Below are 25,885 nucleotides of genomic sequence, written 5' to 3' on the forward strand. Positions count from 1 at the left end.
GCAGTGAACTGTATCAATTCTTCTGTAAAAATACCCTTATTATCAACTGTGCAATGGTTAACAAAGAACAGTGAATCAAACTCGACAAATGCACTCCAGACAGCATGACATTTACTTTGAAAATATCCAGTCCTGGCAAAGATCTGTAACTGCACCAAGTTGGGGTGTATAGTTAAATCAGTCCTAGTCAAGTAGCATTGTAGCAGGTTATGGAATTAGCAGATATGATTTTTATGTATGGACAAGCAAATTGAAACAGTGAAAATTTGGGCAGACAGAGTTGATGACTGGTTACTGGGCTCATATCTGCTTACTTAGAACTTAAAAAAATATCAGCACTTAAGAAAATATGAGCACATGGAAAACCAAATCAGCTGTGTGATTGGACTGAAAGAGTAGCTAGCAAACAGAATGTAGCATTCCATTCTTAACAGATACAAATCTTCAGACATACAAGTATTCCAGTATACCCCAAATGCCTGTTATAGGGCGATTACTTTTCAAAATACAATAAATGAACTTGTGGATAACATCATTAAGTTACATGAGCCTTTTCGCAGGTGGTGCTGTTGCATACAGAGAAGTGGCAATACTAGAAAATTGTAGTGAAAACAGGTAGACCTGCAGAGGATCAACACATGGTGCATGGATTGGCAGCTGGCTCTCAACATGAACAAGCGTAACATTTTGTGCATAACTAAGCAGAAAGACCTATTATTGTATGATAACCTGACTGCACAACAAGAAGTGGAAGTAATCACATCCATTAAATACCTGGGAGTATGTGTACAGAGTGATTTAAAGTAGAATGACTACAGAATTAGTTGCAGGTAAGCCACAAGCCTAGCTGAGATTAATTGGAAGAATCCAAGGGAAACTTAGTCCATCCACAAAGGAGGTAGTTAACATAAAGCTTATTTGGACTGGTACTTGAATATTGGGATTCATGCAAGATAGAGAAAAGAGAGATGATCCGAAGAATCGCATCCCATTTCACTATAAGTTCATTTAGTAGTAAAAAAGCATCACTGAGACACTCAACCAACTCCAATGACAAACACTGCAAGAAGGGTTTTGTGCATCACAGTGTGTTCAGATTCTGAGAGGGTACATTCCTATGAAGAGTCAACCATTATATTGCTTTCTTCCATGTATATCTTATGGAAAGACCATGAACAGAAAATGAGAGAAATATGTGCCCACAAAGAGGCTCACCAACAATCTTTTTTCCTCCAGACCATTTGCTACTATAGCGGGAAAAAGGGGGGAGGGGGGGGGGATAGCAAGAGTGACAATGATAGGAAAAGTACATTCTGCAATCTTAAGATAGCTTGCGGAGTATAGTTTGTAAAACTACATCTTAGTATCCAGAATGAGATTTTCACTCTGCAGCGGAGTGTGCACTGATCTGAAACTTCCTGGCAGATTAAAACTGTGTGCTCGACCGAGACTCGAACTCGGGACCTTTGCCTTTCGCGGGCAAGTGCTCTACCATCTGAGCTACTGAAGCACGACTCACGCCCGGTCCTCACAGCTTTACTTCTGCCAGTATTTCGTCTCCTACCTTCCAAACTTTACGGAAGTTCTGCAAGGTTCGCAGGAGAGCTTCTGTAAAGTTTGGAAGGTAGGAGACGAGATACTGGCAGAAGTAAAGCTGTGAGGACCGGGCGTGAGTCGTGCTTCGGTAGCTCAGATGGTAGAGCACTTGCCCGCGAAAGGCAAAGGTCCTGAGTTCGAGTCTCGGTCTGGCACACAGTTTTAATCTGCCAGGAAGTTTTACATCTTAGTATGTTATGTTTTTGAGAAACCAACCTCCTACATTGTGGAACATGTGCACATATTGTTCGAACATGACAAAACCTCAACTAACTTTGCACATCTTATAAATGAACACCTGCATCATGTTTTTTTTTAAAGGGTAGTAAGGGAGATAAGGTCCTATTTTGTGGTCATTTCATTCACCTTACCTGACATCACTTGTTTTCTTTTCATGAGGTTATCAAAAGTGTCCTTTATTGAAACATTAGGAAAGACTAAAGAGGATCCTTGGAAAATTTTTGTTTCCTATAGCACTGTTTGTATATAAGGGTTGTTCCCATGGGTACAACAGAACTTTCTGTTACACCTCCTTTCATGGAATACAGGGAATGCCACTTTGGAAAACTGTTGCTTTTACATTATCTGGTTAAAAGTATCTGTACACACATATACAATGCAGAATTGACCTGTAGGCATCATGGGGGGTCGAGTTTCTTTTTTTGGATATCACTAGATGTTGAGAGATGGAGTTTCTTTTTTTGTGTAGTATATCTGGCTTCACCAGAAATATCCAATCTCCACAATTTATTGGGATTTATTTACAGATTGTATCTAATGAACACATATGTAGATACTTACTTTCTTAAACATTGGAATTTTTGCTGCTCTTAATAGTTAGATTACACTACACTACATTGGGTTATGAAATACCACATAATCTTTTATATTGTTATCTAATTGCATTACCAGTATACTCAATGTTATGTGAACAGGGAGAGAATTGGTTGGGTGTTGGAGAGCAGACAAAATAAATTAATTGCAGCACAACATGCTTAACACTTTAATAACTTAAAAAAGTCAAACATTATTTACTGGAAAACTACTATTTGAAGAAAAAAAATCATAATTTTAAAACTTCAGCAAGCCACAACACATGGTAGCTCTCTTACCTATTCACTCAAGACAGGCAGTAGGGACCAGTAAAAGAAAAGAATGATTAATATTACAATCATTGCAAAATATTAATCATAAATGACAATTCATAAATATATAAGCTTTGATTTTATAATAATGAGTGTAAATAAGCTAATTCAGAAGTACAGCAAAGAAATTAAAGAGTTTTGCTTGCTAATATATTGTTGATAATGTGTCTGACTTAAACAACAAAATTATCCTTCTGTTTAAAATGTGGCATTATAAACTACACTCCTGGAAATGGAAAAAAGAACACATTGACACCGGTGTGTCAGACCCACCATACTTGCTCCGGACACTGCGAGAGGGCTGTACAAGCAATGATCACACGCACGGCACAGCGGACACACCAGGAACCGCGGTGTTGGCCGTCGAATGGCGCTAGCTGCGCAGCATTTGTGCACCGCCGCCGTCAGTGTCAGCCAGTTTGCCGTGGCATACGGAGCTCCATCGCAGTCTTTAACACTGGTAGCATGCCGCGGCAGCGTGGACGTGAACCGTATGTGCAGTTGACGGACTTTGAGCGAGGGCGTATAGTGGGCATGCGGGAGGCCGGGTGGACGTACCGCCGAATTGCTCAACACGTGGGGCGTGAGGTCTCCACAGTACATCGATGTTGTCGCCAGTGGTCGGCGGAAGGTGCACGTGCCCGTCGACCTGGGACCGGACCGCAGCGACGCACGGATGCACGCCAAGACCGTAGGATCCTACGCAGTGCCGTAGGGGACCGCACCGCCACTTCCCAGCAAATTAGGGACACTGTTGCTCCTGGGGTATCGGTGAGGACCATTCGCAACCGTCTCCATGAAGCTGGGCTACGGTCCCGCACACCGTTAGGCCGTCTTCCGCTCACGCCCCAACATCGTGCAGCCCGCCTCCAGTGGTGTCGCGACAGGCGTGAATGGAGGGACGAATGGAGACGTGTCATCTTCAGCGATGAGAGTCGCTTCTGCCTTGGTGCCAATGATGGTCGTATGCGTGTTTGGCGCCGTGCAGGTGGGTGCCACAATCAGGGCTGCATACGACCGAGGCACACAGGGCCAACACCCGGCATCATGGTGTGGGGAGCGATCTCCTACACTGGCCGTACACCACTGGTGATCATCGAGGGGACACTGAATAGTGCACGGTACATCCAAACCGTCATCGAACCCATCGTTCTACCATTCCTAGACCGGCAAGGGAACTTGCTGTTCCAACAGGACAATGCACGTCCGCATGTATCCCGTGCCACCCAACGTGCTCTAGAAGGTGTAAGTCAACTACCCTGGCCAGCAAGATCTCCGGATCTGTCCCCCATTGAGCATGTTTGGGACTGGATGAAGCGTCGTCTCACGCGGTCTGCACGTCCAGCACGAACGCTGGTCCAACTGAGGCGCCAGGTGGAAATGGCATGGCAAGCCGTTCCACAGGACTACATCCAGCATCTCTACGATCGTCTCCATGGGAGAATAGCAGCCTGCATTGCTGCGAAAGGTGGATATACACTGTACTAGTGCCGACTTGTGCATGCTCTGTTGCCTGTGTCTATGTGCCTGTGGTTCTGTCAGTGTGATCATGTGATGTATCTGACCCCAGGAATGTGTCAATAAAGTTTCCCCTTCCTCGGACAATGAATTCACGGTGTTCTTATTTCAATTTCCAGGAGTGTAATTTGCAGTTACAAACTGTCATAAAAGAGAAATGAAATACTAAAAATAAATTATTAACAGGACAAGTATGCTAAGAAGAGTCTTTGGCATGTATAAGCAGAAGGCACTGTAGACATGATATCCAGATTAGCAGAAACTAAAAAGTCTAAAAATACTTTGCCTGATAATGTAAGTTAACTTGTCACATTTACAACAACTTTCAATGGTCTTTTAAGTACTAGTAAACACACTACAACTTGTTGCTGAGCTCAGGAGACTATTTTATTTCACACCTCAAAATGACAGCAAAGTAGGCAGGTTAAATATGTTGAAGAAATGTTTGCATGTCTTGTTATCCACAAATGTTAACATTCTATTAGTGGAAAATGAAATCCTAAATAAAATGACAGAAACACACACTACATAACCTTATCAAAGGAGACAACTTGTACTTTGACTGACAATGTGCCAGGAAGGACAAGGACAAACTACTAAACCTTGTAGTTGTTGGTAATCAAGGTTTCTTGACGCCTAATAGACATACCAGTGGTGAAAATTAGAAGTCATTCTGTAACAGAGACATAAAAAGTAAGGTCTGATGACATATGAACTAACTTATAGTGCCAACATTATATTTCGGATGCCGACTAAAAAAGTAAAAGATAAAAATCTTTTACCAGTTATTTCTATCAGGATATCTTTAGTTTTTTAGATGCAACCCACTATGCCATGAACAAATGTGTTGTTTTGCCCATAAAGCAGGTGTACTTCTGGGAGTTGTGCCCATTTCTTTTTATTTCTTTTAAACATTTTCTTATTGTTAACAATTTTGTAGAAACTTCTTAGAGGCACTGCAGGATTAACTTCTTCACTACATAGTAATTACAGTTGATCCTATAAAACATTCTCCCAACAACAAAGATTTTTCTCGCATTTGATCAACTTCAAAATACAGGGTGGTTATAATTAAACTTTTGCTACTTGAGAGTGCCCCCATGAAATACAAGTGATCGTACGACATTCACTACATAGTGATTACAGTTGATTCTATAAAACATTCTTTCAACAACAAAGATTGTTTTCACATTTGATCAACTTCAAAATACAGGGTGATTATAATTAAAGTTTTGCTACTTGAGAGTGCCCCATGAAATACAAGTGATTGTAGGGCAATGAAACTTAATGGAAACATTTGTAAGATTTGTAAGGACATGCAAAAGAGAAATAATGAATTAACCATTGAAAAAAAAGAAATTTCAACTTCTACATGAGATGGTAACATCTGTTAATTGCACGCCATGTTTACATTCCAGTTTACAAATGTTGCTCAATGTGCCAATAATCTACATACACGACAGCCTGGATACCATTTCATTTCACAACTGTTCACAGTACTTTTTCAAAAGAAGGACCATGGAATTTTCAGCTGACGTGACACAGCCCATGCATTGCTTGAAGATCACACATTGCTTCCGGCATTCTCAGCCATATCAACAGTAACTTCTTCAACAGTTTGTGGCAAAATTGGCCATCCCCTCCCAAGAGCCATTCCTAAATCACAAGTTAATTTTAACTTCCGAATCACGTTTTTCAACATCAGTATGGAAAGAGGTACCTCTTCATCTTCCTTTAATCTGTCTATACTCATGGAGAGCAGCAGCATCATTGCTGTTGTTTTGATAAAACAACTTTATGAGTGAAGTCCTGCTTACATAGTTGAGATCCAGGTTGACTGTCTACAACTGTAACACACACTGATGCTTGAATTCCAGCCCTATTTCATCAAACTAGTATCAGTGCCTGCAGTGCAGGTACCCTTATGGCAAATTGTTTTGCTCAAAGTTGCGAAAGTTTACTTATAACCACCCTATATTTCTGAGTATCTCTAAGAGGTAAAATGCCACAATTTTACATAATATTTCCTAACTGCAGACAATGTCACATTGCTAGTGAAAAATGAAGATGACCTATGAAGGAAAATACATTTATTAGGAAAGATATGTGAAGAGTACCATTTGATGATTAGGCTGCAGCATCACACATGAGTACGATGAAGACACAGAGAAGAAATTAGCAAAGTTTGGGAATATATGTGGAACAATCAACATATGTCTAAAAAATAAAATGAGAAAAGGAAACAAGATTGAAAGGAAACAAGATTGAGTTCCAATACCTATTTATGGATATGAGCTGTATGTTATACATAAATGCTAAGAAAGTAGCATGCAAGCAACAGAAATGAGATTTCTAAGAGTGGTAAAGGGATGCATAAGAGCAAACAGATTTCAAAATTTGGAAATTAGGCAAGAACTGAATGTATTTAATCTCCTCGATAAAATACAAGAAGATAGGAGAAAGTGAACAAACATCTCAAAAGAATGAGAGGAGATTCAGATTTTCCAGATAAGAAGATTCAAGCCAGTTCGGGGAAGAAGTCAAGGAAGACTTTGGAAGTGATGGGTACAAAAATAAAAAAAAACAAAACAAAAAGGCCTAATGCTTGAAGTGAAGTGATGGCTTGCTAACTGCATTATTTATCTATCGCACCTGGCTAGAATTTATAACCAAAAGTTTAATTTTTGATAAGATTTTTTGCATAGTGGTTGGCCTGTCGTTACGTGCACATTAAGATAGTGGTCATTCAGCATACAAACGAACTGTGTGTCAAGTTCCAGTGGCTTAAAGTGCTAAGCAACATCAGCTACTCTTGGTAGACTGCCCTGTGGTTCAACATGCAGCTGAACATAACACACTTGATTTCAATAGCTGCTCCACTAACCGAGCCATCTGGATCCTTCCCTCCACCACCACTTTTTCTGAACTGGGCAGGTGGGAGTTATCCTTACAACACATTCTCCACTTCCATAATTATCCTGGCCTCAGCCTGTGGTAACATACTGTCCCCACACCCTCCACCCAACAGTTTAAACCCCCTTTGTCCTATCATCTCCTCCCCATCCTCATTTCCCACCCAATTTATTTGCAGGCCTCTGCCATCACGTCTGCCCGTCTTTCTCCACTCCTATCCTTTTTGCTCATTCCCCCCCCCCCCCCCCGCCCTCCCCCCTCCCTGCCCACAATCTCCTGGTGCTGCACCTGTTGGCAGTCTAGCCCCTGTACACTCCACCACACAGCGTTCATCTCTCTCTCCACCCATACACTACTATTCCTTCCTCTTCCCCACCCCTCCAGATGGCTGCTTGCATCCTACGTGATGTTGCATTCTGGCTTGAGATTAGATAGATTAGATTAGATTAGTGCTGGACTTGGCACTTTTGTGTGTGTGTGTGTGTGTGTGTGTGTGTGTGTGTGTGTGTGTGTGTGTGTGTGTGTGTGTGAGAGAGAGAGAGAGAGAGAGAGAGAGAGAGAGATAGAGAGAGTTGTGCTTGCTTTTGTGTGTGTGTGCTTTTCTACTGATGAAGACTGTGGCTATCAAAAGTTTTATTTGAGTATCTTTCAATTGTGTCTGCAACCTGACGTGTCTTCTTGATGGTAAGTAGCAATTTGTCTTTTCCTATATTGTTAACAAACTTAATTGAAAGGAAAGGTATAAATTCCTAATGAGTGACCATGTTGAGACACTACTGCAACATTTCAATGAATGTCATATTCACATTGTTGGGATCCATTTCCTGACAGTGCTGGGGTGAGAAATCCTACTACTATGAGTAACTTGTTCCACATATCTGTTAGGTTTCAGTACAATTTGATCTAAAAATTCATTGTTCACAAAGTGAGAAAAGGCCTCAAATGGTGAACTGTTATTTTAAAGATGTTTCTGAAAGCTGGATTTGCCTGTGAAAGCAACTGAGCTGTGATGTCCTCTGTATGCCATCCATTCCACATTTTCATTATCATGGGCATCTTCTTCAACTTCCGCTTCTGTGTGGTTTACCAATTCTTCCTGTTTATCTGTTTGTTTACTGAAGTAGAACAGGTACCTTTTCCATGTGAGAATTTCCTTCCTTTTCTGAACTGCAAGGTCTTGGATCACCAACAGAATCATTAGAAGACTCATCTTCTTTTTCACGACCAGCTTGTAAGATCTTACAAGCATATACTTCAGTGAGCTTTTCAACAGCCATCTTGCAGGTATTTTAACTTGTGAAACAAGCTGAAAGTTGCAGTTTGTACTCAACGTAGTGTTGGCAAGAGAGCATCTGCATTATTGGGGATGCGATGTGATGAATTTGAATAAAATTTTGAAAACTATTAGGTATTATATACCACACAATATCAGTATGAATATCAAGAGTTCAGATGGAAACCCAGTTCTAAGCAAAGAAGGGAAAGCAGAAAGGTGGAAGGAGTATATAGAGGACCTATACAAGGGCGATGTACTTGAGAACAATATTATGGAAATGGAAGAGGATGTAGATGAAGATGAAATGGGAGATATGATACTGCGTGAAGAGTTTGACAGAGCACTGAAAGACCTGAGTCGAAACAAGGCCCCGGGAGTAGACAACATTCCATTAGAACTACTGACGGCCTTGGGAGAGCCAGTCCTGACAAAACTCTACCATTTGGTGAGCAAGATGTATGAGACAGGTGAAATACCCTCTGACTTCAAGAAGAATATAATAATTCCAACCCCAAAGAAAGCAGGTGTTGACAGATGTGAAAATTACCGAACTATCGGTTTAATAAGTCACGGTTGCAAAATACTAACGCGAATTCTTTACAGACAAATGGAAAAACTAGTAGAAGCCAACCTTGGGGAAGATCAGTTTGGATTCCGTAGAAATATTGGAACACGTGAGGCAATACTGACCCTACGGCTTATCTTAGAAGCTAGATTAAGGAAAGGCAAACCTACGTTTCTAGCATTTGTAGACTTAGAGAAAGCTTTTGACAATCTTGGCTGGAATACCCTCTTTCAAATTCTGAAGGTGGCAGGGGTAAAATACAGGGAGCGAAAGGCTATTTACAATTTGTATAGAAACCAAATGGCAGTTATAAGAGTTGAGGGGCATGAAAGGGAAGCAGTGGTTGGGAAGGGAGTGAGACAGGGTTTTAGCCTCTCCCCAATGTTATTCAATCTGTATATTGAGCAAGCAGTGAAGGAAACAAAAGAAAAATTCAGAGTAGGTATTAAAATCCATGGAGAAGAAATAAAAACTTTGAGGTTCACCGATGACATTGTAATTCTGTCAGAGACAGCAAAGGACTTGGAAGAGCAGTTGAATGGAATGGATAGTGTCTTGAAGGGAGGATATAAGAAGAACATCAACAAAAGCAAAATGAGGATAATGGAATGTAGTCAAATTAAGTCGGGTGATGTTAAGGGTATTAGATTAGGAAATGAGACACTTAAAGTAGTAACGGAGTTTTGCTATTTGGGGAGCAAAATAACTGATGATGGTCGAAGTAGAGAGGATATAAAATGTAGACTGGCAATGGCAAGGAAAGCGTTTCTGAAGAAGAGAAATTTGTTAACATCGAGTATATATTCAAGTTTCAGGAAGTCGTTTCTGAAAGTATTTGTACGGAGTGTAGCCATGTATGGAAGTGAAACGTGGATGATAAATAGTTTAGACAAGAAGAGAATAGAAGCTTTCGAAATGTGGTGGTACAGAAGACTGCTGAAGATTAGATGGGTAGATCACATAACTAATGAGGAGGTGTTGAATAGGATTGGGGTGAAGAGAAGTTTGTGGCACAACTTGACTAGAAGAAGGGATCGGTTGGTAGGACATGTTCTGAGGTATCAAGGAATCACCAATTTAGTATTGGAGGGCGGCATGGAGGGTAAAAATCGTAGAGGGAGACCAAGAGATGAGTACACAAAGCAGATTCAGAAGAACGTAAGTTGCAGTAGGTACTGGGAAATGAAGAAGCTTGCGCAGGATAGAGTATCATGGAGAGCTGCATCAAACCAGTCTCAGGACTGAAGACCACAACAACAACAACAACAACAACAACAACAATATCAGTCACATATTTCCAACATGGCTATGTAATGACACTGTCACGTTACAGTGCCACATCAACCCCACATATTTCCTGTTATAAGGTCGAAAGAAGTGTGAAATGCACATATACTTGGTTCTTTCAACAATGCAACAAGTTTCAGATGTATAAACGAATGACCCAAAGAGGACATATTTCCAAAACTATTTTGCCCACAAGATGATGGAGGATGTCAACCATGTGTATTTAAAGTGGCCTGACAGTAAAATACTGATGTCAGTCAAATATTAGTCACATGATAGTCAAAGGTTAACTGAAGGTATCTGTCTTGGTTCTGTTTCCTAATATAGCCTTCACATTCTTCCTTTCCATTTTCCTGAGTTCTTCAGTTCCTTGTATTGATTCTAAAATCAGTGCTTGTGATGCACATGTGGATGCTGGTAATATTTGTGTCTTGTAATTATTAATTTTTAACTATGGAAATTCGTTGATGGGGCAATATGTAAAGTAAGGGACAGTCAACCACTCACCTATACTGGATCAATGTGTGGAACACAATAACACAGAATAGACAATCGTATTCATGCTAGCTTTCAAGCACCAACTTTTTTTTTCCAGCAATAGTGTACACACACACCCACACACACACACACACACACACACACACACACACACACACACAAGCAAACTCCCAGGCCGTGGTGGAAGTCATCAGCCGTACAGTTTTAATTTCACTTTACAGGTTTCAACAGGTTAATCCGTCATCTTCAGATTAATCTGTTGAAACAAAAAAGAGAAATAAAAATAGTTGTGCAACTGATGATTCTAAAATATATACTACAGTTGCTGAGAAAATAATAGCTATGAATAAAATCATTTCATCAACTGTGTTCAATTAACTGTAGCTGCCAGAACAGTAGGGCCCATTTAAGTCCACACATGTCTGTTTTTGTTTCTCCATTGCTCAGAACATCCCTGCATCTTATTTTACACAAGATTGCACAGGAGCTTAACTGTTTTTGCTTTTCAGCTAAATATAAAAATATGTTTGTAATAAACTGCTTGCCCACAACTATTGAGTTTACTTGTTTTTATGGTACTTGACACAGTGTAAGGACACAATTAAAGGTAAAAGGAAGGTCATCCACCTATAAACAATAACAAATAATATAACTATGGTCAGATATGCTTTGATTTCTCCATTCTTGACAAGCACAAGTTGATGCTTTTCACCCATCTTAAATGATTTTGAAACCTAAAGTTTAAAATTTTTTGTATTAATTTTTTAGTGTAACTTGTTGACAGTGGTATTTGTGAACTGTGACAGAGAGGTGGAAAGGCTGTATGTCCCTAAACGTTTGTATGAAGCACCTTAATAATTATGTCATAAGCACTGAATGCATAACTAATACTGATTCATAAGCTCCCTTTAGTAATCATTCCTAAATGTTATGGAGAAAAATGAAACTGCGCAAAATGGCAAACAAAGAAGGTAAAACAATTAAACAAATAATACGTGGGAATTTGCTTTCTTGTTACATACACACACCCCTCCCTTCTTCCTTCTGTGTCTTTTGAGGGAGCAAATTTTTGCTTGTTAAAAGAATAAAAAGTACAAACAATGCAACATAGGGAGTACAAAAATCATAACAATTAGTGACAAAACATGAAGCAATAGTAGTGATAAAATGTAGTAAGCACAATAAATGGTTTTTCTAAAAAATGATATTCTTGGAATGAGAAAATTACATTTAAATGGTAGAATATTTACCATCACCTCCTCCTCCTCAAATCCTCACAATGATATATTTGAATATATACTCTTAAGAGTAAAGACACCGTGTGCTACTGGACTCTGTTCATCAAAATTGTGACGAGAGGGAGTGGGGTGGTGGGAGTAGCATTGTCAGTACAGTCATCACTTAGATACTGGTAATTAATCCCAGTTAATGAGATAGTTATATATTTAATATTTTTCTTTCCTATTAGATATGTGATGCTCAATAAATATTTTTGCCAATTCTATTTCCTTAGCACAAACATGGATAAAATTCCAGCATTGTAATGAGATTTCTACAATTATATACTTACAGTTCAATATTCTGAATTGTCGAACTTGTGCAGTTGGTATCCACCTTCACATGACAGTGCTTATGACACTTCAGCTGGCAGTCTCTGCATTCATAACCTTGCTTCCCTAGTCTTCGTGCAATAGTCTTCTTGCATACTTCACAGACAGTGCCACTAAAAATATATAATAGAAAATGGCATTCATTTGAAAGATAACAAAGGAGTAAATGAGAAACCTCGCAAAATTAAAACTATTAAGAATAGCTTACACAGCATGCAAAAATATATTTACTGTCTACTAAATTAATTGTGTAAATTTCCTTAATGTCCATACATGCAACAGATTAAAACAGAATCAACACACTGATTAGCTGATCAAGTTCAGAGAGCTTGTTGTTAAAAGTAACTCACTGCTTTCGTCTATAGACTAAGGGGCTAGTATAGATTTATTTCTTAATATCTTATGGCTTAATCTTCTGGATGGTACTGGATGATTACACTTTAAGTGCAGCTACTCATACAGAGGTCCAGTGTGGCATACGGTAATGTATGGCAGCGAAACTTGCTAGATATTCCAACACATAAATGTTTCCATATATAACAGATTAGGAATGAGCCATGAGCAGAAAGGGTCAAACAAGTGAGAAAGGCACAATGTTGATTTTATTATTAACTGCCGCTTACACAGCTGAGCACTGGAGATATTGACAAGATGCTGTACAGCATCAGATTTCCACCTGGCAGCCAAAACTGGAACTATTTTTTTTTTTCCAGCACATATCGCTTCCACATTAATGTGTTAGCATAACTACCAAGATTTGGTGCCATACCATAATTACAGCCCACACTGTTGAGTCATGACTAGCTGCATTTTAATTATAGCCACCTGGTATTTGTCAGAAGTCAATGTATATATAATAAATGTCAGCGTGGTTTGTTCACGTGTGCCTCTGTATCTCTGCAATCCATTTGTGTACCGCCACAGGGATTACTTGGTATGGCAGCCCTTTACCCCCATACATGAAGGTTTCAGTTTGTAACTGTGGGAGAAGGGTTTAAAGATATGGGTGACAAAAGAGGGGAAGTTGGTGTAGAAACTGGGAATCAGATGCCGAAGTGGCCAAGACTAGCCACAATGCTCATTCTAGAGCATTTCAGAATGTTGTGGAATGTTCCAGAATGTCACAGAATCTTTCAGAAGGTTTGATAAGGTTCCAAAAATGTATAGAATCTCCGTAACACTTGCTTTAGAATGTTGTAGAAAGTTTCAGAATTTTCTTTATGTTCTCAGACACTTTGGAATGTTCTTGGTGTTTTACAAAGAAATGAATAAGTGAGGGACTGAGTACTTTCTTCCGAGCTAGGCTACTGTTCAATATTTAAGTGGATTTAAGAGTATTTGAGAGTATTTTCAACATCAAATAATAACACTGTTATGATTTTTTTGAATGTTCATTTTTTGCAATGTTCTTGAGTGATCTGGAATGTTCTCAGAAAACAAATGAAAATAAAGACCAAGCGAAGTGGGTCTTTTGCTCTGCTAGTAGTAAAAATAAGCTTAAGTACAATGTTCATTTATAAAACCATTTTATTTTATCTTTGGCCTGTTGTCTTCAGTCGAAATGGAGTTCTGTCTCTTGAAAATTTCTTCAAAAATTTCCTGTCAGATGAAAGCATGAAACTGGGGATACCTACAAATTCATAATAATAATAATAAAAATAATATTAAATAAAAACATCCATCATTAGCTACCATTATCCAATTAATCTAATTTCGATGACTGAAGACCACTGTCAGATGTGTAACTATTATTCTAGTATCTTCCGCCGCGGAAGTCGAACACGCACCAGAACAAATGGACGTGGTCAGCCCATAGAGGGCTCCGCCTCCGCAGTGGCTATTCCGCGCAGCGGCTCTCGCGCAGCGGCTCTTACGCAGTGAGGGCGCCACCGCTATGCCACGTGCAGACAGCGGCCAATAGCCGCTCCCTCTGGTTTCGTATATAGGGACCCGCTCTGCCCTAGTCCAGCCAGTCTGGTACTCGCTCTGGATTTCGTTTCTATCTCAGCGGTACTGCGTTCTGGTCATTGCTCGTTGTTGACAATTGCCTGGCTCTGGTTCTGAGTGGATTTTCTGTTGGTGTTTGGTGTTGTGGTTTCCACAAACCTCTGTTGTTTATCTCTTCCTTGTTGTGTCAGTCATAGTCGGTCGTGGTCGGTTGTTGTCAGTTGTCGTTGGTCTGACGTCTGACTCATCCTGTGTTTATCCGGTGGTGCGTGCTCCACCGCCGCCGGCTTCCCCGCCTGGTGGCTCCAATCCGCAGCCCAAGGCGTTCCCGCAGTTGGTTTTGGTTACTACATTTACCGTTAGTATTCATTGTGTGCTGGTCTGTATTGTTAGAAACGTGGAGATTCTTCAACAGATACCAAATCTGTCATGTAAATACTCAGAAGGCAGTAGGGGATAAGTAGCAACTATTTAATGTGCTTGAAGTAGTAATATCTTCTTGCATTCTAGTAGCTTTACTGTTGAATATATAGTGTTAAATTTAGCCTGAGTACATATGAGTAGAATATGGCAGTATAGTGAGTGGTAGTTTTTATCAATATGATATACAGACTTACAAGGGAATGGTTTGGTGTGCAATGCTGAAAATTGCTCTGTAATTTTCTTAGTCACTTTTAGTTCAGCATCATGTGAAAACCATTCATGTTTTGTAACTGCTGATTCACACTAGAAGTTAGCTGAGCAAAAAATCACAGAAAAAACTATTTATTAGCAGAGCCCACGCAAATGAATAAACTGGCTCCTCCGGATGTTACTCACATACTATTGTTTCAACAAATGTAGTGTGGTGAATGGTCATGGAAATGTTGCAGACAGCCAGCACAACATACACTGAGGAAGAACACTGCTTTAATTCTGTGTTAAAATGGAATAGAACAGTCGTTTTGTGGATATTTCTTTTGATTATAGGTAAGTTTTTGAATCACATCATTCTCACATAAGTTTTAACTTCAAAAAATATTCTGCGAATCCAGTTTCATAGTGCAGATATTTGTATATGTTTTGCTGCTAGCTGTGGATAACTACAGCAGATTTAGCTGAAGAACTAATACAGGGACCGATGACCTAGCAGGTTGGTCCCTTCCCCCATCTTTAAACCAACCAACCAATACAAAAAAAAAAACCCACACTTCTGAAGATTATCTGTTGTGGGGAATTATAATGACAATTTGTATATGAACTTTTAAATAGTTCAAATAGGTGTGTGCAGAATCAAGAGATCAACAGTTTCTATGACTTCAGTGCCACAGACAAGAAGATATGCAAAGCAATGATGTATTGGTTGAACAACCTTGGTAAAATACTTACATGTGAGTAATAATCCAAGGAAATTTTGTTTTGACTGTTGTGAATGTGAATTACATAAATGGAAAAGTTATATAACTAGAAAAGATTCGAAATGATGTACAATTCCTTTCAAATAACAGCAACATTATGCACATACATTTTTGTTCAATTTAAGAAAAAGAAAGGATAAAGTCATATGGTTTTAGCATTATTGCCCTATATGATTGGGATTTACAGGGTGTTTCAAAAATGACCGGTATATTTGAAACGGTAATAAAAACCCAACGAGCAGCGATAGAAATACACTGTTTGTTGCAATATGCTTGGGACAACAGTACATTTTCAGGCAGACAAACTTTCGAAATTACAGTAGTTACAATTGTCAACAACAGATGGCACTGCGGTCTGGGAAACTCTATAGTACGATATTTTCCACATATCCACCATGCGTAGCAATAATATGGCGTAGTCTCTGAATGAAATTACCCGAAACCTTTGACAACGTGTCTGGCGGAATGGCTTCACATGCAGATGAGATGTACTGCTTCAGCTGTTTAATTGTTTCTGGATTCTGGCGGTACACCTGGTCTTTCAAGTGTCCCCACAGAAAGAAGTCACAGGGGTTCATGTGTGGCGAATAGGGAGGCCAATCCACGCCGCCTCCTGTATGTTTCGGACAGCCCAAAGCAATCACACAATCATCGAAATATTCATTCAGGAAAGTAAAGACGTCGGCCGTGCGATGTGGCCGGGCACCATCTTGCATAAACCACGAGGTGTTCGCAGTGTCGTCTAAGGCAGTTTGTACCACCACAAATTCACGAAGAATGTCCAGATAGCGTGATGCAGTAATCGTTTCGGATCTGAAAAATGGGCCAATGATTCCTTTGGAAGAAATGGCGGCCCAGACCAGTACTTTTTGAGGATGCAGGGACGATGGGACTGCAACATGGGGCTTTTCGGTTCCCCATATGCGCCAGTTCTGTTTATTGACGAAGCCGTCCAGGTAAAAATAAGCTTCGTCAGTAAACCAAATGCTGCCCACATGCATATCGCCGTCATCAATCCTGTGCACTATATCGTTAGCGAATGTCTCTCGTGCAGCAATGGTAGCGGCGCTGAGGGGTTGCCGCATTTGAATTTTGTATGGATAGAGGTGTAAACTCTGGCGCATGAGACGATACGTGGACGTTGGCGTCATTTGGACCGCAGCTGCAACACGGCGAACGGAAACCCGAGGCCGCTGTTGGATCACCTGCTGCACTAGCTGCGCGTTGCCCTCTGTGGTTGCCGTACGCGGTCGCCCTACCTTTCCAGCACGTTCATCCGTCACATTCCCAGTCCGTTGAAATTTTTCAAACAGATCCTTTATTGTATCGCTTTTCGGTCCTTTGGTTACATTAAACCTCCGTTGAAAACTTCGTCTTGTTGCAACAACACTGTGTTCTAGGCGGTGGAATTCCAACACCAGAAAAATCCTCTGTTCTAAGGAATAAACCATGTTGTCCACAGCACACTTGCACGTTGTGAACAGCACACGCTTACAGCAGAAAGACGACGTACAGAATGGCGCACCCACAGACTGTGTTGTCTTCTATATCGTTCACATCACTTGCAGCGCCATCTGTTGTTGAAAATTGTAACTGTAATTTCGAAAGTTTGTCCGCCTGAAAATGTACTGTTGTCCCAAGCATATTGCAACAAACGGTGTATTTCTATCGCTGCTCGTTTAGTTTTTATTGCCGTTTCAAATATACCGGTCATTTTTGAAACACCCTGTATATGTTGTGAATGGTATGTGGCAAAAGATTTTGCATATTTTGTAACTCTGAGTTCTCATCTCATGAAGTCACTTGATATTGTGTTTAATAATAAAAGGTAAACTGCTACTAACCACAAAGATGATTCATTGAGTAGCAGACAGGCACAATGAAAATACACTTATGCATTGGTTTTCAGCCAAAGCCTTCATCAGAAAAGAGAATACACACACACACACACACACACACACACACACACACACACACACAAAAAAAAAAAAAAAAGCAAGCACACCTCAAGTACAGATGACTACCATCTCAGGCAACTTGGACCAGAACATATTCTGGTCCAAGCTGTCAGTCATGTGTCAGCAGTGTTTGCTTATGTGAATGAGTATTTGTGTGTTTCCTTTTCTGAGGAAGGCTTGGGCCAAAAGCTAATGTATAGGTCTCTTTTCACTGTGCCTCTCTGAAACTCAAAGCGTCATCTTTATGGTGAGTAGCAATCTATCTTTTCCATTTATTGTTGATATTCCAACCTCGAGTTTCCATTGTTTGATACTGGGTTTAGAAAGAATAACAAATTTGTACAGAATAAAATATTGGAAAGGTCTGATTTCATATGCACAAAATAATATCTCCAATTATAGTGAATCCTGCATGTACAATGCAGATCAGTCTAATGTCGAAAAACAAATTCACAGAAAAATAATGCTGTTATGCAAAGGGGGGGGGGGGGGGGGGATTTAGTACGTATTTTCAACTCCTTGTTTGCATTGACACATAAATTCACCAAAACCACAGCCTGCATTATTCTTAATTAGCTGCATTATGTGTATCTCTTCACAAATCAACTAAAAACTTTGGATGATATGTTTACAGGTTAATGTTCTGGGCAGAAAATCTTGTAGTATTCTCATGAAAGTGTGGATTTTCCATGCTTCTCACTTGTCCTCCATTATTTGGCAAAAACCCCCATCTGTGTTTGGATTCTTGGTCCGAAGTTGATTTAGCAGTAAACAGACCACCTGTATATTTAATGACTGACACAAAGGGAAATTGGCACTATTTAAATGTGCCATATACAGAAGGATCTTATATTTATGTACTAATATCCATGATATTTGGATTTTTTTGTGCATATTTAAATGTTTGTGTGTGTGTCTGTGTGTGTGTGTGTGTGTGTGTGTGTGTGTGTGTGTGTGTGTGTGTGTAAAAAATCAGCTGTCTGCATCACACCTATAGACTTCTGTCTAATCACTACAATGAATAAAGGAGGAATGACCACCCTTAATAACTTTGTACAGGTTGTGGATCACAGTTTGAAGAAATTATTTAATTTATTTTGGTCAATTTTTTCATGTGCTACAATTTCATAATTTTTTCATGGAAGAATACTGAAAATATAATATGTCTTACATAATTTTTGATGTTGCTTGACAAATGCAAGACTATTAATGCAATTAATTCCTTTCTTCCCAAATTTATAGCAATAAAATCTATTTTACAGATTTTAAGGTGGGAAAAGTTATTGACAAATGAATGGTAACACAGAACAGTATTCAAACACATAATAATAGTAAAAACTTTTACTTACCCTTGTAAATGCTTTGCTATGAATGTGTGATCATTGAAAATGTGAAGTTTAGTTCCTTTCTTCCTCCATTTACTTTTCTGAGCCATGGACAGTGGTACAAGGTAATGTCTGAAATCAGAGTATTACAATAAATATTCTTTGTATTTCCAATTTAGGAGCATGTATTCACTTTCTATACTTTCTAGAATTCTTAAGTTTTATCTTACAGAAATGTTATTTATCTGTAGATTGATTCTTTAAGTGTGCGAAGAAATACCTTTTACTCTTACGTAAGTTGTGTGCCTCATGTGTCAATAAAAGGTGGAATATGCAATACAGGAAAAGCAAATTTTTTTCATCATAACACTTTGTTTCATACTGGTTCTCTATTCAATAATGCCAGAAGGTAATAGAGTGTAACTGAGTATTTAGTTTTGTTGACTTAAGACTGTAGTCATATCCTTTGCATGGAGAGATAATAAGGTAGCAAAAGCTTTATATAGCTTTTCCTCACTTATTGTCTCTCCATGTAAAGGATATGACTACAATCTTGCTTTATATAGCTTTTGCTAACTTATAGTCTCTCCATATAGAGGATATGACTACAATATTAAGTCAACAAAATGCAATACACTGGCACCGTAGAGTAGGAATATCTATGAAGTGAGCGTAGCATAATGAACATTGCCAACATTGAACCAGAATTATCACAACTTAAGTACAATTCTGTTTGTTTACATTTTGCTGTAAGACTCCTGAAACTTTAATATTGCAAGTATTTCCATGTTTTTACACATTCATTTATTAGTGACAACAATGGTGAATGTTTATCACAAACTGAAATATGTGAAAGGAGGAACAATTACTTTTCAAATTAAAGTGACCTGGGAGACAATTCATGCTAGCAAAAATCCTCTTCTGTTCTTCTGTACGTTCAATCGATGAATATTCTTGTTCTACAGCTAACATTGCACCTTTCTTAATTAGCAACCGTCCCTCAAGTCACCTTAATTTTTCACTCTAAAATAAGGCGGTAACTGTGCCTTTTTCTCCTTCAATGGAGCAATGCTCAATACTGCAATGAATGTAAGTGGAAAATGCACAGGTCACTCAATATTTTTATAAAAAAAAATGAAATTACAAACAGATATCACTGATATCTATCTGTTGTAGAATTACTGAATATGTGTTGTACTTATGTCTGATGCTTCCTTGGAAACTGAAAATAACTTCTCTATAAAGACCAACAGTAGTGGTTGAATGAAACCCAGGATACTGCATGTACTGGCTGAATGAAACACAGGTAATCCATTCACTACAGAAGACCATGACAGCATGGCACAATTACACCATTACTGTCTACTAAACAAAATATATTCCTGCAGAATGTCAGGTCAGTCATGTAATTAGTTTAAAAAATTTTTAGCGAGCAAGACTCAGTGCAGCGGATAAAGATCTTAATAAAATCATTTTGCAGATAATGTCAGTAGCTCTCTGAGGCTATTCTACAGACAATTCTGCTATATAAAGGGAATACTTAGAAATATGCTTTGAAATGCTGGAATACATGCAGATGGTCAGCACTTGGAACAAAAACTGGCAAATCATCACTCAACATGGCCAATGCAATGCCATATGTGTAATGACGCAAAAATGTCCAATATTGCTTGGTAGTTGCTGCAAAGTAATAAAAAAGCAGTCATAACCAACAAATAACTTGGTGTGTCGGTCTAGAATAATTTAGGTTAGAGTAAAAACAGAAACCTACATATGGTGGTTAGCAAACTAATTGACTGATTCTTTATTTGTCAGTCATTTTTTATGAGCTACATAAGCTGTCACAAAATTAAAACAAATATCAAGAGTAGAGAAACTATTTAGAAAATGAACACACATGAAGTTGCCAACTGAAAAATGTAAATATACAGTCAATATAATAGAGGGAAACATTCCACGTGGGAAAAATATATCTAAAAACAAAGATGATGAGACTTACCAAACAAAAGGGCTGGCAGGTCGATAGACACACAAACAAACAAAATTCTAGCTTTCGCAACCAATGGTTGCTTCATCAGGAAAGAGGGAAGGAGAGGGAAAGACGAAAGGATGTGGGTTTTAAGGGCGAGGGTAAGGAGTCATTCCAATCCCGGGAGCGGAAAGACTTACCTTAGGGGGAAAAAAGGACAGGTATACACTCGCACACACGCACTTATCCATCTGCACATACACAGACACAAGCAGACATTTGTAAAGGCAAAGAGTTTGGGCAGAGATGTCAGTCGAGGCGGAAGTAAAGAGGCAAAGATGTTGTTGAAAGACAGGTGAGGTATGAGCAGAGGCAACTTGAAATTAGCGAAGGTTGAGGCCTGGCGGATAACGAGAAGAGAGGATATACTGAAGGGCAAGTTCCCATCTCCGGAGTTCTGACAGGTTGGTGTTAGTGGGAAATATCCAGATAACCCGGACAGTGTAACACTGTGCCAAGATGAGCTGGCCGTGCACCAAGGCATGTTTAGCCACAGGGTGATCCTCATTACCAACAAACACTGTCTGCCTGTGTCCACTCATGCGAATGGACAGTTTGTGGCTGGTCATTCCCACATAGAAAGCTTCACAGTGTAGGCAGGTCAGTTGGTGAATCACGTGGGTGCTTTCACACGTGGCTCTGTCTTTGATCGTGTACAATTTCCGGGTTACAGGACTGGAGTAGGTGGTGGTGGGAGGGTGCATGGGACAGGTTTTACACCGGGGGAGGTTACAAGGGTAGGAGCCAGAGGATAGGGAAGGTGGTTTGGGGATTTCATAGGGACGAACTAAGAGGTTACGAAGGTTAGGTGGATGGCGGAAAGACACTCTTTGTGGAGTGGGGAGGATTTCATGAAGGATGGATCTCATTTCAGGGCAGGATTATAGGAAGTCGTATCCCTGCTGGAGAACCACATTCAGAGTCTGATCCAGTCGCGGAAAGTATCCTATCACAAGTGGCGCACTTTTGTGGTTCTTCTGTGGGAGGTTCTGGGTTTGAGGGGATGAGGAAGTGGCTCTGGTTATTTGGTTCTGTACCAGGTCGGGAGGGTAGTTGCGGGATGTGAAAGCTGTTTTCAGGTTATTGGTGTAATGATTCAGGGATTCCGGACTGGAGCAGATTCGTTTGCCATGAAGACCTAGGCTGTAGGGAAGGGACCGTTTGATGTGGAATGGGTGGCAGCTGTCATAATGGGGGTACTGTTGCTTGTTGGTGGGTTTGATGTGGACAGACATGTGAAGCTGGCCATTGGACAGATGGAGGTCAACGTCAAGGAAAGTGGCATGGGATTTGGAGTAGGACCAGGTGAATCTGATGGAACCAAAGGAGTTGAGGTTGGAGAGGAAATTCTGGAGTTCTTCTTCACTGTGAGTCCAAATCATGAAGATGTCATCAATAAATCTGTACCAAACTTTCGGTTTGCAGGCCTGGGTAACCAAGAAGGCGTCCTCTAAGCGACCCATGAATAGGTTGGCGTACGAGGGGGCCATCCTGGTACCCATGACTGTGTGTGAAAGCACCCACGTGATTTACCAACTGACCTGCCTACACTGTGAAGCTTTCTATGTGGGAATGACCAGCCACAAACTGTCCATTCACATTAATGGACACAGGCAGACAGTGTTTGTTGGTAATGAGGATCATCCTGTGGCTAAACATGCCTTGGTGCACAGCCAGCACATCTTGGCACAGTGTTACACTGTCCGGGTTATCTGGATACTTCCCACTAACACCAACCTGTCAGAACTCCAGAGATGGGAACTTGCCCTTCAGTATATCCTCTCTTCTCGTTATCTGCCAGGCCTCAACCTTCGCTAATTTCAAGTTGGCTCCGCTCATACCTCACCTGTCTTTCAACAAAATCTTTGCCTCTTTACTTCCGCCTCGACTGACATCTCTGCCCAAACTCTTTGCCTTTACAAATGTCTGCTTGTGTCTGTGTATGTCCCTTAAAACCCACATCCTTTCGTCTTTCCCTCTCCTTCCCTCTTTCCTGATTAAGCAACCGTTGGTTGCGAAAGCTAGAATTTTGTGTGTGCGTCTTTGTTTGTTTGTGTGTCTATTGACCTGCCAGCGCTTTTGTTTGGTAAGTCTCATCATCTTTGTTTTTAGATATAAATATACAGTCATCTAGATTACTGTTTGCGCAAACTAAGTTGACACTTGGCACACTGATTGATGAAAGTTACCATAAACGGGGAAATGCCTTTACGATTGCTCGCATGTCACCCACCACACTAAGTGTCAACAAAGTTTGCATAAACAGTACACCAAGCATACCTTTAATAGTTATATGGAAGTTATACACTGGCAAACAAAACTTGTTTGAAACAGTGCAATTTTGTTTCTACACATTTTTTAGCAGAGTGGACATAATGATATAATAAAACCTATTTCTGTTTGGCTTCCCCTTCTATTGTTAATCTGACTGATTTGAGAATTACTGAAAGATGATTGCATATTTTGATTCCCATGCACTTTACACTGATTCCATATAATTTTTACTGTATGGTAAGATCTGCAAGTGACTTGTTTCTAGTGTAACAGGAGCTGTGATTGACATTGTTATGTAGGGACTCTGAATGCTGCACTGGGAAACAAATAACATTTATTATCTGTAGCCATGCTAAGGAGATAAATTTAAAATCTTTGAGAAAAAGCCCACAGTGTTCTTTTTGAATGAGCGTCTTCTCAGAGATTGCTTCTGTAATTTAAAAATTGATCCAAGATTTACAGCTATCAGTCACCATAGCTAGTACTGATTATATCTGACCTACAGGATGTACAGTCAACAAAACAAAACTGTTAACATGGAAAACGCTTAATCCCACATTGAGAATTCTTGGCATGTACAGCCACGTCATAAATCGTGCCAACACTTTCACCACATTAACGCACATGTTGAGTTATAGTGGCAACATATTGTTGTACCAACAAGATGCACTATACAAAATGTTGGTAATTAATACCAATTAAACATTATCCACAGGAGTATAGGATGCCAACAGTGATAGTGAAATATTTTGTGATGTGACTGCCAGTGCTAGACGTGATCTGAAGGATTGCCATGCTACTTGTTTATGGTCTAAGTGCCTGGTTGTCACTTGCTGAACCAGAGTTCAGTTCCACCATTTGGCCAATATTTTTATGTCTCCATTGTGGTAGGTGCCAATGTCCTTTCTGTGATAGTCTCTCTTGTCTTGATGAGTACAACACTGGTGCATATTATCTGTTGTCTTTAAGAGAACTACTGTAGTACAAGCTAACAAAAAGAGTATCACAAAACCCATAAAATGTTAAACAAAATTCATCCAAGTTATTTTGACATTTATTTTAAGCAGTGTGCTTTGAATAAATATTGCAACACATTTTTTTCTGAATGCAGGTTGGTTTTATTCATAATTCCAATGCACCATATTATTCCTCACTCTTTTGGCTACAAAACCCTATTTTTCAATGTAATCTCCATTCAATCCAAACCTTACGCCACCTTACTGGGAGGGCACGTATGCCTGCACGGTACCATTCTATTGGCTGACGTCAGAGCCAATGTCTTGCTGCATCAATAACTTCCCCATCATCCATGTACTGCTTCCCGTGGAGTGCATCCTTCAGTGGGACAAACAGATGGAAGTCAGAAGGTGAGCGATCCGGGATGTAGGGTAGATGAAGAAGAACAGTCTAATGAAGTTTTGTGACCTCGTCCCAGGTTTTCAGATTTGGGTGAGGCCTTCCACTGTCATGGATACTGAGAAGTTCATTTGCAGTTTTGTGGCAATGAACATGCTGTAGGCATTTCTTCAGTTTCCTGAGGGTAGCACGATACATTTCAGAGTTGGTCATTGCACCATGTTGGAGGACACCAAACAGAATAACCCTTCAGAGTCCCAGAAGACTATCACTATTATGTTACCAGCTAAAGGAGCTGTTTTGAACTTTTTATGTGAAGGAGAGGTGGTGTGCTGCCAGTCCATGAATTGCCATTTTGTTTCCAGTTCAAAGTAATGTGAGCATGTTTCATCACCTGTGACGATGTTCGACAAAAATTGTCATGATCAGCCTTCTAGCAGGCCAGCAATCCCACACACAGGATCCTTCATTGCTCTTTATTGTCTTCTATTGGTCAGTGAGAAACCCAGCGCACACACACACTTTTGAGTAAACCAACTGTTGGATGAGTGTGTCAGCACGATTAATAGAGACATCCAGTTGTGCAGTGAGGTGTTTGATTGTCACATGTCAATCACCTTGAATGAGTGTGTCCACACGTTCCAACACTGCAGGAGTCACAGCTGTGTGTGGCCGGCTGGAACACAGAAGATTGAACAGGTTTGCATGACCTTGTTGCGATGATGACAGGCACCTACCCAAACAACTCATCTTGCTTTTGTTCACTCTGGAGACATTCTCTCTGTAGACATTCTGCAAGTGCATATGAATATCTGCGATGCTCTGGTTTTCCACCAAAAGAAACTCAATGACAGCTCTCTGCTTGGAATGCAACTCTATTACAGATGCCATTCTGAAGGCTGCACATTGCACCACCACCTACTGGAACTTCACAAAACTATAGGATCTGAAAAGGGAATATTCCATGATGCCTCACAAGAAATTCCACGTATTTTCACCCAAAACTAGCTGAGAAAAAAATGTGCTGCATAAATTATTTAACACCCCTCGTAGGAATGAGATAATATTTTTTTTTTTTGAGGAGCAAGTGATTCTAGATCACACAGACTTATAACAAAACTTTATCTTTTATGAAGCTTGTACTTTAAATGCATTCTTTGGCATGGCAGAAACTCATAAGGATATGTTTCC

General features: G+C 39.9%; 1 protein-coding gene across 1 annotated transcript in view; it reads right to left on the reverse strand.

Annotated features, from left to right (window-relative positions):
• LOC126458447 (phospholipid transfer protein C2CD2L) overlaps window positions 1-25,885 on the reverse strand; it is a 598,436-nt gene that overhangs the window by 12,022 nt on the left and 560,529 nt on the right. The window contains exons 15-16 of the mRNA XM_050095510.1: window positions 19,060-19,167; window positions 12,369-12,521 (exon numbers count right to left, since the gene is read on the reverse strand). Coding sequence (XP_049951467.1) covers window positions 12,369-12,521; window positions 19,060-19,167 — 261 coding nt within the window. The remainder of the gene's footprint in view (window positions 1-12,368; window positions 12,522-19,059; window positions 19,168-25,885) is intronic.

This window comes from Schistocerca serialis, chromosome 2 (genome assembly GCF_023864345.2).
Source record: "Schistocerca serialis cubense isolate TAMUIC-IGC-003099 chromosome 2, iqSchSeri2.2, whole genome shotgun sequence".
Taxonomy (NCBI): domain Eukaryota; kingdom Metazoa; phylum Arthropoda; class Insecta; order Orthoptera; family Acrididae; genus Schistocerca; species Schistocerca serialis.